The sequence below is a fragment of the Cydia strobilella genome, chromosome 13 (assembly GCF_947568885.1).
Source record: "Cydia strobilella chromosome 13, ilCydStro3.1, whole genome shotgun sequence".
Taxonomy (NCBI): domain Eukaryota; kingdom Metazoa; phylum Arthropoda; class Insecta; order Lepidoptera; family Tortricidae; genus Cydia; species Cydia strobilella.
Genome location: NC_086053.1, coordinates 15,776,186 through 15,793,499, shown reverse-complemented (window position 1 = coordinate 15,793,499; position 17,314 = coordinate 15,776,186). Strand labels below are relative to the sequence as shown.

The following is a 17,314-nucleotide window of genomic DNA, read 5'->3' as shown; positions in this document are numbered from 1 at the left end:
CGCACTGCACTTCGTACACGTATTTAAAAGTAAAATCTTCGCGCAATTTTTTAGTAAAAGATTTTGTGTGGGAATCCTACAGCGGATAGAAACAGTTGAATGTAAATGAGTCGGTATTTCGTCGTTAGCAGTGCTGCTTGCCGCCTCGCTGATCAGGGTTGGGAGTCGTCCCAAAACCAGACTTTTTAAGTCAAAAGTTTTATTGCCAAGCAAGCATATTGCTCTAACTACCATTAGGATTTATACTTAGGTATTATATCCGCTGCATTTAGGCGGTTATCACACTGGCGAAGAACCCGGTGGCGGCGCCAGTGTGTGAAGATCACTCCAGTCTTTCCTTTGCAAAACTTTACCCAAGTATATGACAGTGATATCGCTTTTTTTAGGGTTCCGTACCTCAAAAGGAAAAAACGGAACCCTTATAGGATCACTCGTGCGTCTGTCTGTCACAGCCCATTTTCTGCAAAACTACTGTACCAATTATGTTGAAATTTGGTACACATATGGAAATTTGTATGTAGTAATTCTGTAGAGCGGTCACCACGATACAGGCTTAGCCTAGTGTGGGACCGCTGAGCCTGTTGTGAAATTTTAAATTCTTTCTTTTAATAAACATGTTACATATCAAATGAGAGCTCATTTTAAGAATTTCAATTTTTTTTTTTCTAATTATAAAATAAATAGTTTAGAAGTTATTTAAGAAAATAGCTAAAAAATTGCGAGCATCCCCCCCCCTCCTTATCACCGAAACTCATGGGTCTAAAATTATGAAAAAAATACACAAAATAGTTCTTTACCAACAAAACTTCCCTGAGACACAGACATATTAAATATATTATTAAAAATTGTTTAATATACGGAACTCTTGGAACGCGAGTCCGACTAGCACTTGGTCGGTTTTTTATTACAAGTAGTTAAGTGATTGTAATTAGAATGTACCTATAAAATATTCAAAAACAAGGCTTATCATTTCTTATAAATCGAAATGACCCCAGCGTTAACCAGGGAGCGTAACGTGAGGGCAAATTGGAAACATTTTTGCAAAAAAAGTAGGTAATTTGGGTCTACCGAGTACTTTTACAGAGAATCCTACTTGAAGACGAATTGCGTTCGATAATCCGTCCAGCTGAATTTTACTCCGTACAAAACCAGCCCACTCCGAACTTCAGGCAAATCATCCATCCCTCTCACACCCTCACAAAATACTGAAACGAAGACCAAACGATCGTATTTTCGAATTACAGAATACCCTCGCAAACCTTCATCAAATGTAAAGTAAATTACGCCCCCGAGGACCGTCCCAAGTTTTTTAATTACCCTGGCATAAAAATAGGAGTAGCATACAGGATGTTATGAGTTTGTTCAACTTTTTTAAGATTTTAAATAAAAGCCTGGTAACAATTTCGCGTGCTACTGAATATTACGTTACATAAAACCGCAATCCATTTTTATTATTTAAGGACACAAAAAGCATCTCTGAGAGTAAAAGCACATTAAAATTTACATCAAACTTTAAAAGCACTGTGGTTTAGTGAACGCAGTGAAGAACTTTAGAAAAATAAGTAAATTGCTAATTCAAAATAGGTGAGATAGCAGGTTACCGTGTTATATGTCTGCGATAAACCGACTCTTTCGAACCTTAGTTTTTCTGGAAGTTAATGATTAATGAAGGTAGATGTCCACTTTACTACCTAATTAGGGGTTACACAAAATTTCGATTTAAGACGAACCTTTTGTCACACTTTTTCATAGGAAAACGATAAGTGTCCCCCCCCCCCCCCGTTGCTGTGACGCAATATGTGGATGAACCCTTATAAGATTTCGCGAAGGTTCTAGTTTTTATCACAGCAACTGTCATCCGACCTGTCGCGAAAAGAAAGGCCTTGTTGGGATTTGGCCGCTTCATGTTACTCCACAAAAAAGTTACATGTTAGTCACTTTTTATACACAAGTCTTAAGAATACGTATGCCGCCGGTTTTGCTCTCAAACCGTCTGCTATTTTTGAATGAACTTATGTATAAATCAACTAATATACTTATTTTACTATTGTTGTAGCGCTTCCAAATTTATTTCAAGTCATAGTCACCTGAGTAAAAGTTCATGTATCAAGATGCGTAATAGGAACTCAGCGTAATTTGAACTGAGAACTGACAACATACCTGTAACAAAAAGAAAAATATTATATAGTTATAGCTTTATATACCTGTAACAAAAAGAAAAATATTATATAGTTATAGCTTTATATCTCATTTATATTAATTATATCCTGTTTTAAATATATCCATAGCGATAACAGATAAAAAAACTATAAGTCTGACGACAGGGTCAAACAAAACACGCCCACTTGAACAAAGGGAACGGGTCGTTTTGTATAAAACATTGCCATCCGCCATCTCAGTACTCAGAAGAGGTAAGCTTCTAAAGCTTGAGAGGCCATTATTGTCTAAATTACGATGCTCAGAAGTGGGATGGGATGCGAGTCACATAGTATTTATGATCGGATCGGACCATCCCTTAGCCGACTGGTATTCACAAAAACTTTTTTTTTTAAGTTTTTGTTTATAGTGTCACATAATAAATAACCGAGTACAGTTTGATTAAAAGTCCGAGTTAGAGGTTACTTTGGGAATTAATTGTATCGAGCGGAGTGTCATAATTCGTGTATCGGAAGCTGTGTTATTAAAGATAATATAATCAAGAACTACATATATTTTTTCCACGTCTACGAATATCAACGTCTCTTAGAAAAATATGATCATATAAGGAGATTTTTCGCCTTCTGGCTCAGGGAACCGCCATAAATGACGGGGATTTCCTCGTGAACGATTTATCGTGTGAAATAAGAATTCGGAGGGCAAGAGAAGCGTGCGTATATAAATTATTGTAATAAAAGTAAATGGTGAAAAGAGGTCAGAAGAAATGACAATGTTATGCAAAGAAGATAGATGCAGAGTGGGAAACCCCAAACCAAGTGAACCGACTAACTGGCAAAATAACAAGAACGCTCTTTGTTGTGGCTTGTCCAGCAGTGCACAGTGGATTTCTTTCGTACGTGTAGTGGTGGCAACACTAAAATCTCAATTACGATAACACAATGGATCGAAACGTTTGTAAATGTTATACTTGGACTTTGTCACAGCCTACGTGACACGCGAGCGAGAAACAAAGAAAATTTGTGCCCAGCATTGGAATACAAAGGCATGATCAATAGGTTTATATAAGTAAAAGATAAGAAAGAAAATGAAAAGAAAGAAAAGAAGAAAGAAAGAAAGAGAGAAATGTTAGTACATTTAGCGACATCTAAAGGCAGCAGAAACCTTTGTTTGTTTTAAAAAATATTCTAGTTCACTTGTTTATTATTTATGAAGATGCAACACGAGCAACTAAAATTTAGGAATATTCCAGCTTTTTTGTTCTACTCGAGACAAATAGTTACAATATTCTGTTAAAAAATTTACTAATCTGAATCGTTACAACAAAAATGGTGGCAAATTTTAATAATCCTAATTATGTACTGTTCCTCCTGTTCCTGTTGCATAAAATACTATTTGACGATTGGTTATCTTAAACTCCACAGTAGAAGTTGTTCAGCATAAGTTACATATTCAACTCGCAGTTAGCTTAACGTTGAAAGAACGCGAGATCTCAACGCGAATTCCGAGACGAAAGCTCGTGAGTGATGGTAAAATATCCCGGGTTTAACGGTAATCTCCGAAATTTGGGTGGCATTAACCCGCTCGCCCTGCTATACCTGCGTCTTTATTGTTTGTGCCCACTGAACTTTGTGTAATGCGTGCGTTTTGCACAAGCCACTACGGGTTCATGTGGGGTTCAATTACGGAATTGTGTAGTGGAAGAAACTCTTTGATATTGGTACTTTTGCTATGGTAACGTAAATGAAAGAATATAATTCAAATAAATACACTTTTTGTAAACGGGGTGAGTTTTAAAAATGTGGCAATGAGAATAGCTACAAGTTCTTAGCAGCGGGGCTTCGTTTTTCCTCGCCTCATGTAGCCTCATGTAAACAGCAATTCGTATTTTCTCATATTGCCTATTACTTTATCCTATTCTTTTGCAGGATTCAGCAATTTCATAAGCGCCATAAAACCTAAATCTAGTACGTTCTCCGAATTTAATATAATATTATTATGGTCTGTCCACATTTTCTCTATTCCTTTTTCTTTAGTGCTACCGTGCCAACAAGAATCCTTGTACAAATAATATACAGAACTTTCATCTACAAAACTCACACGGAACTAAATACCTACAACAATATCATCAAGAATTTATGTTCAAAAATACATTAAATTAATGAGAATTTGAAATAGGTACGCGTGTAATATTTCTGCCGGCATTCAGCCTCTTAAGCATAAGACATTTCAATTCTTATTCTCCTTCAAATCGCAAACCAAAAATCAGCAATATGGCAAAGACTTTATCTATCACCATTCCATAAAAAGTTACAAACCCCAGTCAAATCCGCCCCTAGTCAAAGATTACCACCACAACCTTTTCAAAACCCAAAAACACTGGCAACACTAAAAATATCTCAAAACTACTGTCTGCGGTCATCTGGGCGCAGATAACTAACAGAGTAGGTTCTTTATAGTGTCGATGCTCGGCACCGAAATACGCCCCAAGAGAAATTCTATGTGCGCCTGATAAAATACCCAACATGGAGCTGCAGTGATCTTGTTGCCCATCACTTCCCGAACGAATGGCCGCTTACAAACCAATTAATAAAGACCTCGAATTTTCCAACAATTGTTTTTCTGAGAAAATTTTCTTGTTTTCTATGGAGCGAAGTGTTCACCTTGGTCGCTTAAATAAGTTTTTTTTTTCTTTTTTTATGCATATAATATTTCGGGTCCAGTCCCCGCGAAGTTAACGGGCGGCTGGGTCTAAGGTTCCCAATCTTTTTCAGTCTCCGGCGCACTTGCAATTTCGGCGGCGGCGCCTTAACCTAGCTAGGCTATTCGAAGTAGATAGGTAAAATGCTAAGAAGGATTGCCTCACGGTGCCCCTCTCCAATGCGATGGGCGCCGCGGCGCGAACCCCTGGTCTAAGGGATTTTCTAATAGTTCTCATGAATTAGACCGAACCATAGCGGCAAAAATAAACGCTTTTGAAATGTGGCTCTACCGAAGAATGCTAAAAATATCATGGAGAGATCGAATAACCAATGTAGAAGTCTTGCAAAGAATGAAGAAAAAATTGGAACTTTTGGAAACAGTAAAGAAAAGCAAAATCTCATATTTTGGACATATTTACCGCAACAATAAATATCAAATTCTAAAGAAAATAATAGAGGGCAAAGTAAAGGGCAAAAGAGGTAGAGGAAGAAGGAAGCTAGCCTGGATGGACAATATTAAAAGCTGAACTCATATTAACGACGCTGCCAACCTGACCTGAGCAGATAGGCACAGGATAGGAATAAGTTCCGAGAGATGGTCGCCGACGTCCGATGAGGACATGGCACAAGAAGAAGAAGAAGAAGAAGATGAATTATGTGACACTAGGATGATGCAGTATTATAAATTATAATGGATGATGATGGTGATGAATGTTAAAAATGTGAAGATGTTTTGGAGGACGGGTGAAATACTAGTATTTGTGTCGTTGAACTTTTGTAGACTGTTGCTGCTGCTGTTGCAAAACGAGGTCTGTGTACTTTCTTTGTTAATGAGATCTTGGAGACTGTAAGGTTGAATCTGGAGACTAATGCAGATGATCTTTCAACAACTATACAGGTTCTGTTTTCTGAAAACCTTAACTGGTTCATAAGAGAAGATGGACTTATAGGCGATAAGAATGACGGTCTAACAGCGCGGCAAAGTGCCTCTGACGTGGGGTTCGTTTCAATTATTTCTACCCTCGTGCGGAAAATGTGCTTGCCTTGTGATTGTTATGTTAATGATAAGGTTGTGTTGTGTTGCACTGTGGGATTAGTCAATGCACAGGTATTATAATCTGAGATGAATACGGGTTGTCAATAACATTGATATGGAGGGACTCGGGGAGGCATAATTGTAGAAAGACGGAATTTAATTAAATAAGGAAGATTGTACCCGCGGTTACGGCTTTGTTTCGTAGGTTCAGAATTAAGTATTAACTGTGTATTTAGATCGAGGGCTGAGTGGTCAACCCGACCGGCCGAGGTAAATGGGTTTTGGAATTAGAACTAATGGGTAGCGTAGGTACGTGGAGTTAATAACTTAATTGGACATAGGTTTGACATTGGACAAAATAAAAAATGGAATTTCGTGACAAAAGTCCGGATATCACCCTAAAAATCCTTTCATTTCCTGGATGGTAATTTCTTTAAAAAATCCGTAGCCGATAACATGTGAAACCCCGGATGTAACGAAAAGCAACTACAAATAGAGAACCCGCCTGGCGGGTCGTTAGCAATGAATGCGTTAAACTCCTTACTCAACAACTTTTCATGGGTCACAAGCTTACAAGCTCCTTTAGCGCGTAGTGGTTAGTCGAGATTTCTAAATGTAAAAAACCGGACAAGTGCGAGTCGGACTCGCCCACCGAGAGTTCCGTACTTTTTAGTATTTATTGTTATAGCGGCCACAGAGATACATCTTCTGTGAAAATTACAACTGTCTAGCAATCACGGTTCATGAGATACAGCCTGGTGACAGACAGCGGACAGTGGAGTCTTAGTAATAGGGTTCCGTTTTTACCCTTTGGATACGGAACCCTCCAAGACTGACATACCAAGTTCCCCCCCCCCCCACAATCCTGGCAAAGAATCTAAAATCCTGACATGTCAGGGGAAATCCTACCCAAAATAAGTATAAATACAAGCGAAATACACAGGTGAGATATATCATAATGAGAACAAAAGAGGAAATTCGAAACGAGTGGCGATAAATTAAAACACGACCGCAGGGAGTGTTTTAAATCGACACGAGTTGCGAATTACCTATACGCACGTGTACCGTACAACGTTTTACAGTACATATGGCCCTTTAAACTTTCGACATATGCACGAAAAGTGCTCTTTACGCACTAATGCGACAAAGTAGCACCATATGTACTGTAAAAGGATTTATGTACACATACAGAAAATCTGTACTAGTCAAGCATAACTTGGCTTAAATAAATAACAAATAGAATGTGTTTAAAAACCTTATTTGTTTTCGTACTAGGGACGCCAACTAAGCAACGTTATAACAAAATTCGTAGCGGAAAATTCCAGTAGCGTGTTAAGACATCTTCTTTATACTTAAAAACGCGTTGAAAAAATCAATGTCGGCCAAGCCCGCCTGAAATGGAGATTACCATCACCATTCTCGCGCAAAATGAAACGCGGATAACCTCAAAATGTTTAGCTTTTAATCAAAGCCTTGCGTGGGTGGGTAGGAGCGTTTTTCGAAGGCGAATGATAAGGATTAACTTGATTTATGTTTTAGTCTTTCTTGGAATAATTTATGAAGAAATGTGTAATGATTACGTTTTAATGTCGTGTTGACTTTTTCGTTTCTCGATTCTCATTTAAAGCACACCATTACGTGTTATGGTGCAAAGGCTATCGAACGTGGTATAGCCGCGAGCGTTATGGGTACTTTTCATCCGCGGCAGCCGGAAGGAGCGGTTATGACTAATTAATTATTTTTAATTAGTAAACGAATCTTAAAAATATTAATAATACTTTAAATAATAAAGTTTAATAACAAAAAGTTAAAATGTCCTATCTCATAGATACAACAATTCGAAGTAAAAGCTCTAACCTTTGTTTTAAATAAAAGCGGTGAGTGTCGTGAAACACTCGGTTGGAACGAAGTTAAGAAAGGCTGATGGTGAAGTGTCCATGTTCGTGCTCGTGCTCATGCTCATGTTGTTTTGTTCTGTTCTTGCATATATCGCACTAGTATGGCTTGTCGCGCCAATATCAAACATTTAAATGTATATATCGCACTAGTACCGCTTGTGACAAACCTTACACTTTTTTCGCCTAGCCCCCATCCCGTCCCGTCCGATAAGGAACTTCGTTCCTAAAATATACCCCATTTACTAGACGAGGCTTAGCTCTGAAGCTAAAAGTTTACAGAACGATACCCGTAGCGAACAATATTCACGAAAAATATTCCGCAATTGCCAAAGCGGAGCGCATTATAGTAATGCTCCTAAAGTTAGTTGCATATTCACATGCCTTCTGATGCTTGTGTAACGCCTTCATGCGCAGTGCTCACTTCAGTTACTGGGGCAGTATTTAGAAACGAGAATTCGTACTAATGTTATATGCAATGCAATATTCATAAGGCGTTTATCTTTTACACCTTGAATACAATGTTGAAGGAACTTCCTTCCGCGAACATTCCGGTAGTGATAGACTTCGTTGTCTGTCAAACTCGTGGTTCTTTAAATAAGGTGGCTACAGATTTAAAAGAAGCCGACAACTTCGTTAGTTGCAAGTGTCGATAGCATCCCTTTTTTTTTTTATAGTGGGGAAAATGCTTTTCGCATACCACCCAGGCGCGGGGACGGGCCTGGGATGGTTATGTGGGACTCCCGTATAGGCTCATGGGACCCACGGTTTACCCACTAAAAACCCCTCTTGACCGCCTCAGGGCTATAAGGCGAGGCCACAGGAACACTGGCGCACTCTTCCGCAGCCTCGCCAGCGGCTGTCCGGACTCCGGACCCAACTCTGGAGGGATTTTATTTTATTTTTATTCCCCCTACCGCCCTAGTAGCGCGCCTTTTTATCAGCGTGCTCGCCATCCCAGGGACCCTTGTGTAGGCGACAGACGTCCCCGAGCCTGTCGCCCACAGGGACCCTTAAGGGGGAAGTCGGCGGTCATATGCCAGCCGCCGCCGCCCCACGCGCTTTCGGCGCATTGGCTGGGAAGCTGGATCGTTTTCCCTGCCGCGCTCTGCCATCTCCTTCTGCACCATGACCGCCTCGCAGAAGTCCAGCACAGCCTGCCACGACCTCTCATACTCCACCATGTTTCGGACCACGGTGGGCAGCGAGAGGTCATGGCCCACAACAGCTGTTAAAGTGCGGCGCTCCTCCTCCCAGGCTGGGCATACTTCCAGTGTGTGCTGGGCAGTGTCCTCCGGGCAGTCGCAGTGGTGGCATACTGCGGTCATTTCTCTCCTGGCCAGATCCTTTAGATACCTCCCGACACATCCATGTCCCGAGAGGATCTGAGTCAGTCAAAAACTCATCACGCCATGGGTCCGGTCTAGCCACTTTTTGAGAACCGGGTGAACCGCTTCGATGGTCAGACGGCCTGCGCTGGGATGCGCCAGCCTCTGTTCCCAAACCTCCACCATTTCTAGGTGGATTGCGTCTCGTCGTCCTAGAATTTCTCTCGGAGCTAGCGAGTCTCCATTATGATGCGCCTCCTTACGCCAACGGTAAGCCGCTGCGAGGGCTCTCGCATCTAGGTCCCACGGTAAAGACCCTGCCGAAACACATGCTGCCTCAAAAGAGATCGTGCGGTACCCTCTTATCACTCTCGTTGCTATTGCCGCACACATGTGTTGATAGACCCCTGATTGACAACAACCAGGCCAGCCGCAACCGCCCACTCCTCTAGTTCCCGCCCACGTGCATCCGTTGCTGGTGATCCCCATGTGACAGACTTGGCATTAAAATCACCCGCAACAAGCACGGGACCCAGATTGCAGCGACCGATGACCGCTCCTACTTCTAATAAAAAGGCTTTAAATTCGGCCACACTCCTATTGGGCGAGAAATAAACACTGACCACTGTGATGCCACCGAGGAGCGCGGCCACGAATCCCTTCCCTTTTTCCACCTTTTCGAAAGGCGGTGAACCAGCAGCTGTTTGGGTAATTATCGCCGCCGTGTCATCGTGATCCCCAGCCCAATTGTCCCTTTGGGGGATATGGTAGGGCTCGGAGAGGATAGCCACATGTACCGACCACTGCGCCATGCTCTGAAACAAGAGATCCTGAGCATCGAGGCAGTGGTTAAGATTCACCTGCACAAATTTTAACGCCATTATGTAATTTCCATTGGCGCTGCCTGCTCACCCTCGGCCGCATCAGTGGCGGGTTGGTGGACGGATTGCGAGGAGGCTCGGGAGCCATCGCCATTCTTCTTCCCCTTCTTGTTGGTTTTGGAAGCAGCGCATGTCTTGCTCCCAATCGTGTGTCCTGCCGGTTTACTGGCCGCCGCGCAAACAGCGCAGTGCGGTGTGGCAGAGCACGTGGCCGCCTTATGGCCGGACTGGCCACAGCGGTAACACAGGTCGCTGCGGTCCTCTTGAGCGCGACACTGCGCGCGGACAAGGCCCACTTCAAGGCAGCGGAAACAGCGCATAGGCTTTTTATCTAGCAGTTGGACCCTTGCCGATACCCATCCAACAAGCAGTCGGCCGCTGTCAGTCAACTTTTTGACCACCGTAATTGGGCAGCGGACCCAAATGGAACGCAGACCTGAGAAGTCCTGTCGGATTTCGCCGCACTTTATTTGGTCTAAGTGACACGCGCCCACTTTAATCACAGCTTTTCTCACGTCTTCAGGCGTGACAGAGTCATCCAGGCCTGAGATGCGGACTTCAGCGGTTTTTGTAGGCCTAGAGACTTGTACCACCTCATTATTTAATTTCTCCCTCAATTTATCGGCGAGAGCATCTGCTTTCTCGCCGCTGGTTGCACCGGGAACCTCAATGATGGTAGCCCCTGTGACTGCTCGTTTGAACCGGACTCCCTCGATCTGCAGTTCATTTAGGTCAATTTTAGACCTAGCCTCCTGAAGAAGGTCCCCATAGGTGGTTTTGTCTCCCTCAGCTTCCGGCTTCAGCGTGAGGACAATCGCGTCGATAGCATCCCTACCAATGTTATAAATGCGAAAATAACTGTCCAGCTGTCTGTAACAGTTATTTAGATGAAATTTGGTATAGAGATAGTTTGAGAAAGGTCATAGAATAGTTTTTATCAATCATCATCATCATCCCACGCAGACGAATTCGCGGGCAGAAGCTAGTAGTTTATAAAAAATATCAGTGCGCCGCGTTAGAATATTGTGTATCTGCACTGTAGAGAGAAAAGGTACAGGCAATTAAAACATTTGCGATACGATTTTAATAAATCATACGAACGTGCGTTCGAGAATAAGGTCCCTGCATGTAACTGCTTTGAGGATTCAGCGAGATGAACATAACTCCCGCGGGTTTTAGTCTAGGCTCCAATTCAAAAGCGATATAACCCCCAGTACACCTTAAGCCCTTTAGAAATCAAGATAAAGTAAATTTAAATTGCAATTTCTCGAGTTAATTGCACATATCCCTAAGCTAAGATACGATATATAATTTTGGATTAGATAACGACCTTTCACGGAACTATTTATTTCACTCAAGTATTCAGAACTGTCTGTTTATATAGGTACCTACCTAGGTATTCCTAGTCCTTGTAAATCGCTCATGTACCTATTTTTTTAGGCCTGATTGTTCAGTTTCTAATATTTGGCTATAAGCATTTGCGTCACTCTCATTTGTCCTTCGAATATTGAAGTACCAATATTATTTACTTAGATCAGAAAAATTATAAGAGTAGCTTTTGTAGTCGACACTCTGGTGGAACACTCCAAATATGTTGTTAACGATAATGGACCACTACGTAGGACATGGCGTAGATTTCGATTATAAAGGAATACTAGAGGTTTGTCCCCTATCTAGTCCCGTCTATATCATCCGATGGCCACCAAATTAACTGCGAGCGGGTTGGCAATCTTCTGCTCAAATGCTGAAAAGACAGCTTCCGCATTTGTTGTCTTTGGATCTTAATACTGTGGAGGTCAGTCAGTAATGGAGATTTATTATTATATTTGAATTAAGAATTAAGTAAGATCTAAGCGGTTCCACAAACGATGAAGCACATGCTGTCCTGCCCGTGCCCAGCAAACCCGCACACTTGTTCTGAGCGAGATCTACGAGACGCGACAGAGAGGGCGTTAAGCGTTTCTACCTCCTGGTCCCGCTTAATATGAAACACGAAACCATCGACATGAGAAGAAGAAGAAGAAGTGGGTACATATAATTTACACGTTTTTCAGAGACCTTAGGTAATTACTCATCATCATTCAATTTTCCTGTTCCATCACTTGGGGTCGGCATCCTCCATCCTTCGTCATCTCATTATTCATCTGCTTTCTTTGTTTATCAATTTTATCATCTCTCACCTTTTTCTTGGTTTTCCTTTCCTCTTACATCTCTCCACATTCATTCATAATAACTATAGCGTCACATAACTTTTATCCCTCCGCTTCACATGCCCTTACTTGTAGAGCTTAATTCTTAACTCATAGCAACTAACGTCGCACGCGCGTATGTGTATGTTGCGTTCATATGCTCTGGTGTGCCGGAAAAGTACGCCAAGAATATTTTTAAAGACTGGGATATTTGAAATTAGTCTGCATATCGATGATAGAGTACGAAATCCACCCCATGGAAGGTTCTGGCGAGGATTACTTCAATAGGTCAGTTCAGCACGAGTCGTCTGCAAAATTCTAATTTTTATCAGTTATAAATAATACTGACCTCTATTAGCCTCCAAAGGCCCAAAGGCCTATTTTAGAACGAACCATTTTATTTATGACTAAACCCTAACTTAACCTTTAAAAAAACTGTATTTTAGGAACTGAAATTTAAATTTAGACTAATTGTCCCGTTTAGATCATACGTACGGTTGTCTAACTTAGCACAAATAACAAGATAATTAAAACGTTTGGACCAATTGATATAAAATAGTAAAAACCGGCCAAGTGCGAGTCGGACTCACGCACCGAGGGTTCCGTACTTTTTAGTATTTGTTGTTATAGCGGCAACAGAAATACATCATCTGTGAAAACACGGTTCATGAACCACAGCGGCGGCAGTCTCATGAGATACAGCCTGGTGACAGACGGACAGACGGACAGCGGAGTCTTAGTAATACGGTCCCGTTTTTACCCTTTGGGTACGGAACCCTAAAAAAAAGACAATCAATACACGCAATACGATTCGCACGCGTCACCAAATCGATTCAATGTTGGAAGTTGGAACCTAATATTTTATCTCTTTCTATGAAAGCTAACACATGAAATCCTAACCTAAAATTAAAATGGCGTCGGTTCAATATAAACATTCCGCAACAAGTACCTATAATGAAAAGAGTGCACTATCCATTAGGCGATACCGGTAGCCGGAGATCTAATAAAGAGTGCATATTCCTGGCTACCGACCGCTGCAGAGTCGAATGATTAGCAAACCAGCGTATCCTGTCACCTTAAAGGAACTTACCGGTCAATTCGAACAACGTGATAATTACTAGATACGAGAACAATACGAGATCTAATAGGTAAGTTCTAGTTTAGTTTTCAACTAGTTATCTTTTGCAGTTCGATTCGAGAAACCAATTATCATTTCACGCTACAATTATTGTGACGTTTTGGGATATCCATTGGATGTCTAAGTCAGTAATATCTTAAGGAAATCTTAGAGATCGTTCAAGAGGACATTCGGAATCGCGGAAATGTCAAATTTGACATGACTTTCTTAAATATTTCGTTATCGTTTCTGTTTCATATCTAGTGGATATCTATCTAACTAGATCATTGTTCGAATTGGCCCGTTAATCGCGTATACTTAAAGTTACCTCCGACGTTTCGAGGATTGCATTGTCCCCGTGCTCTCGAACAAAGACCGGCTAAAGTTTACATCAACAGCTTCTGACTGCGTTTAATATACAAGTCCGTGAAAGTGATGATTCTTTATCGTGCATCGAATTTTTGGAATCTGACTTTGATTATTATTCTTGGGTAAATTAGTAATTTGTAAATTTGTGATTCGATGACTTTGATGAGACAAAAATTTTAAAAAGAATATTAAGTATCTTTGTGTATCGTATTTGTGTTGAGGCTCTACCGCGAAAAACGAAAATCGAAATTTCTTCTCTCTCAGACCCTCTGTCAGTGAGACCAATCGACTCGTTTTCGGCCATGAAAATTACTCCTAAGGACTCAAAGGCGACCTAATAGAGATTAGAATTTTCTTTAAAGAGCTGGCTTCGCATCCCGTCTGCCATCGAAATGGGGCAAACTAGACCTTATTAGAGGGCACTAAGGAGGCTGCGACGGCAGCAATGCTAGAGATTGGCAATTAAGCAAATTGAGATCAGGCGAGAGCGGCTGTTAGATATCTAGCGCTTTTTAATCTATTTTGTATAGTGTAGGTTAAGTGTAAAGTATAACTAAGGTGGATCCTGCAATAAGGGCCGATACAGACGAACTGCAAGGAGAGGAAAACCGAGGAAAAGGTGGATGGACTGTGTGAAAGATGTTATGAAACTAACGCAAGTGAATGATGAGATGACGGGTGACAGAGAGGTATGGAAGAAAAAGACATGCTGCGCCGACCCCAAGTGAATGGGACTAGGGCAAGCGAATGATGACAGACAAACTGCAACCCGACTACAATTTGTATGTGAACTGTATGCCGACTGTGCAGTTGGCGTGCGTAGAGTAGGACCATGCCATATTTGCACTAACTACTTGACAGTGACAATAATGCATACATATCCCATAGGACTTGAGGTAGCATTGCAAGTTAAATAAAAGCTTGTAAAATGAGTTTACTTTCCAAGGATGTTTACTCAAAAGCAATTCTGAACTAGTTTTATAAAAGTATTGTGCAAGTTCAAAAGCTATTAGCTTCCAAGATTGCAGTTCAATAGGGCTGAAAGGAATTAATCCTCCGGCAGTAGCGAAGAGCTAAACAATTAACTTTGAGATTATCTTGTTACTTTGTCGTCGATTCGATTTCAGACCTGCTTATTTATCACCACAGGTTCACTTTATCACTGGGGTCATATATAGTAACTCAAGCATTTTTGTGCGAACACGACATATTGATATTTATATAAAGTCGTTCCACACTGTACGTTTCTGAACCCAAAACAGACCTACCTATTGGAAGATCAAACACCCACTATCTAAAGTATCCCATACCTACTTGTGGTTGTCACCATCCTAATGTCTTTAGGCTTTTTCCAGAAAAAATAATACGATATTTTTTGTTCATACGAGTCGAAAACAACCCACATAAAAAGCCGCAGAAAAACCCGAAGTAGTATGTCTTCTGTTCTATTATATTTTCTGTGTATCAACCTCATCATCTTCTTTGCGTTATGCCGGCTTTTTGCCACGGCTCATGGGAACCTGGGGTCCGCTTGACAACTAATCCCAAGAAAAGCGACTGCCATCTGTCCTTCCAACCCAGAGAGTAAACTAGGACCAAATCGGGACTAGGCCGGTTTCCTCACGATGTTTTCCTTCACCGAAAAGCGACTGATTAATATCAAATGATATTTCGTACATAAGTTCCGAAAAACTTATTGGTACGAGCCGGGGTTTGAACCCGCGACCTCCGGATCGAAAGTCGCACGCTCTTGCCGCTAGGCCACCAGCCGGGCTAGCACATGATTGGCGCGAGAGTATCTCGCCGCGACATAGAGTAGACTACCCGTCCCTCTTTAATTCATACAGTTAGTAAAAGACGGGTAGTCTATCTCGCGGCGAGATACTGTCGCGCCAATCATGTGCTGGGCTCGCTTCTTTCTGTGTATCAACCTGACGGGTGGATACTTTTTGCGGAAGAAACTGGGCAAATTTATCACAAGTTTTTACGCCAGTCCACCGGACCGCTCTAAGTTTATATTTATTTGCTTTCTGCTCAGTAAGAGCAGTTTATTTTAAGATTTTTAGTGTCATGGTCGGATAAACCGACGAAACGAGGAGTTATCCAATTTACTGAAGTTTCTTGTGCGACACCTCAATATTTCAAAGTCAAGTGAAAAGTGTGAAAACATCTGAACAAACAAGGTGCTCTTAAGATTTCAATACGGCTCTAACGTCAAGTTTAAAAATAATATATCGAAATAATGTGTAAGAAAAAGTAAATCAACTATCTTCTAGTGTTACTAGCCTATTTTTTTTTATATATTTTTATTTAAAAGGCACACTAAACAGACAACATTCAACATAGTTACAAAGAGTACATGAGTGGTAGGTATTGCATAAGAATGCCATCCAAAGCAAGCATGCACAGCAAGAAAGAAATATAACGAGCAAAAACTATCCTAAAATTATAAAAAAGTATCCTAAAACTACTCAAAATTATACTAAATTACAAATTACAACATTTCGCAAATACTTAATAATTACATGTCAAATTGCGTACTATTATTGAGAAGTGGGATGATGGCCGAGAACCCTAAGAACCTGCCTCCTGATCCTATGAGATGAGAGTGCCAACGAAAATCACAGAATAGTTTTTTCCTGACTAATTTAGTAATGGCTTACATTACTAAATTAGTTTCAAAAGCGTGCAGACGGGTCGTATTTTATTTAACGTAATTTTTGTTTATCCTTACCGGTAATTTATGCTCCTAGCAAGAGCAAGCAACGCATCTTGTATTAATTATATCAGAACAACTTGTATATTTTTAAAACTGACCTACACTATAGTCAAACCTAAAGCTAATATAAAGAAAAAAACGCACCACGTGTAAGAACATTATGGAGGCATTCCCAAGATATCCGTTTGAACAGATAACATTTATCTACAGACAGATATTATCCAGATTCGCAGAATCTGCGGACGTCATTATTGCCGTACCAAGAAAATCATATTTATATTGTATTTGTAACGTTCCTGCTCCCATTCACACGAAACCCAATGTTCAAAAGCAGGAGGTGCATTTAAAATAGATCTATGAATAGAATTGGTGCTGGCAGAATGTAGGTTTCGATATATGGAGGATCTGTGCGCTTCAATACCCCAATGTTACGAGGGCTTTTGAGATGTCCAGCTAAATCAACTATTCAATATTGGAAAACACGGAGAATTTACTTTCGTATTCATATCAATGGTTTAGACGATTATCTATCCAGGCGTAATGCTGTTAAAGTTTTGTATAATTAAAAAAAAAGTTTTAATTGAACGATAATTGAAATGAAAAATGTGTAAAGGGCGGCGACGAATGCTTTGTTGTACGGAGGTTGTTCGTCTTGAATATTCACTAGTCTCTGGTAATATGTGTCTTCAACCTAACCTTAATATGTACATTCTGCCATTTTAAAATTGCAATTTTAAACCAATTATCTTACTATAAAATAAAATAAGGAAGCGGAGTTTCGAAATTGCAAACAGATAATAAAAAGAGTATGAATAAATAAATAAAATAAATATTACAGGGACATTCTTACACAAATTGACTAAGTCCCACGGTAAGTTCAAGAAGGCTTGTGTTGTAGGTACTCAGACAACGATATATATATAA

At 40.7% G+C, this 17,314-nt stretch overlaps 2 protein-coding genes across 4 annotated transcripts in view; both read right to left on the bottom strand.

Moving 5' to 3' along the window:
* LOC134746816 (stress-activated protein kinase JNK) overlaps window positions 1-17,314 on the bottom strand; it is a 195,585-nt gene that overhangs the window by 149,060 nt on the left and 29,211 nt on the right. The window lies entirely within an intron of this gene.
* LOC134746935 (uncharacterized) lies at window positions 9,493-9,996 on the bottom strand. The gene has a single exon (XM_063681505.1). The coding sequence runs from the start codon at window positions 9,994-9,996 to the stop codon at window positions 9,493-9,495; it is 504 nt and encodes a 167-aa protein (XP_063537575.1).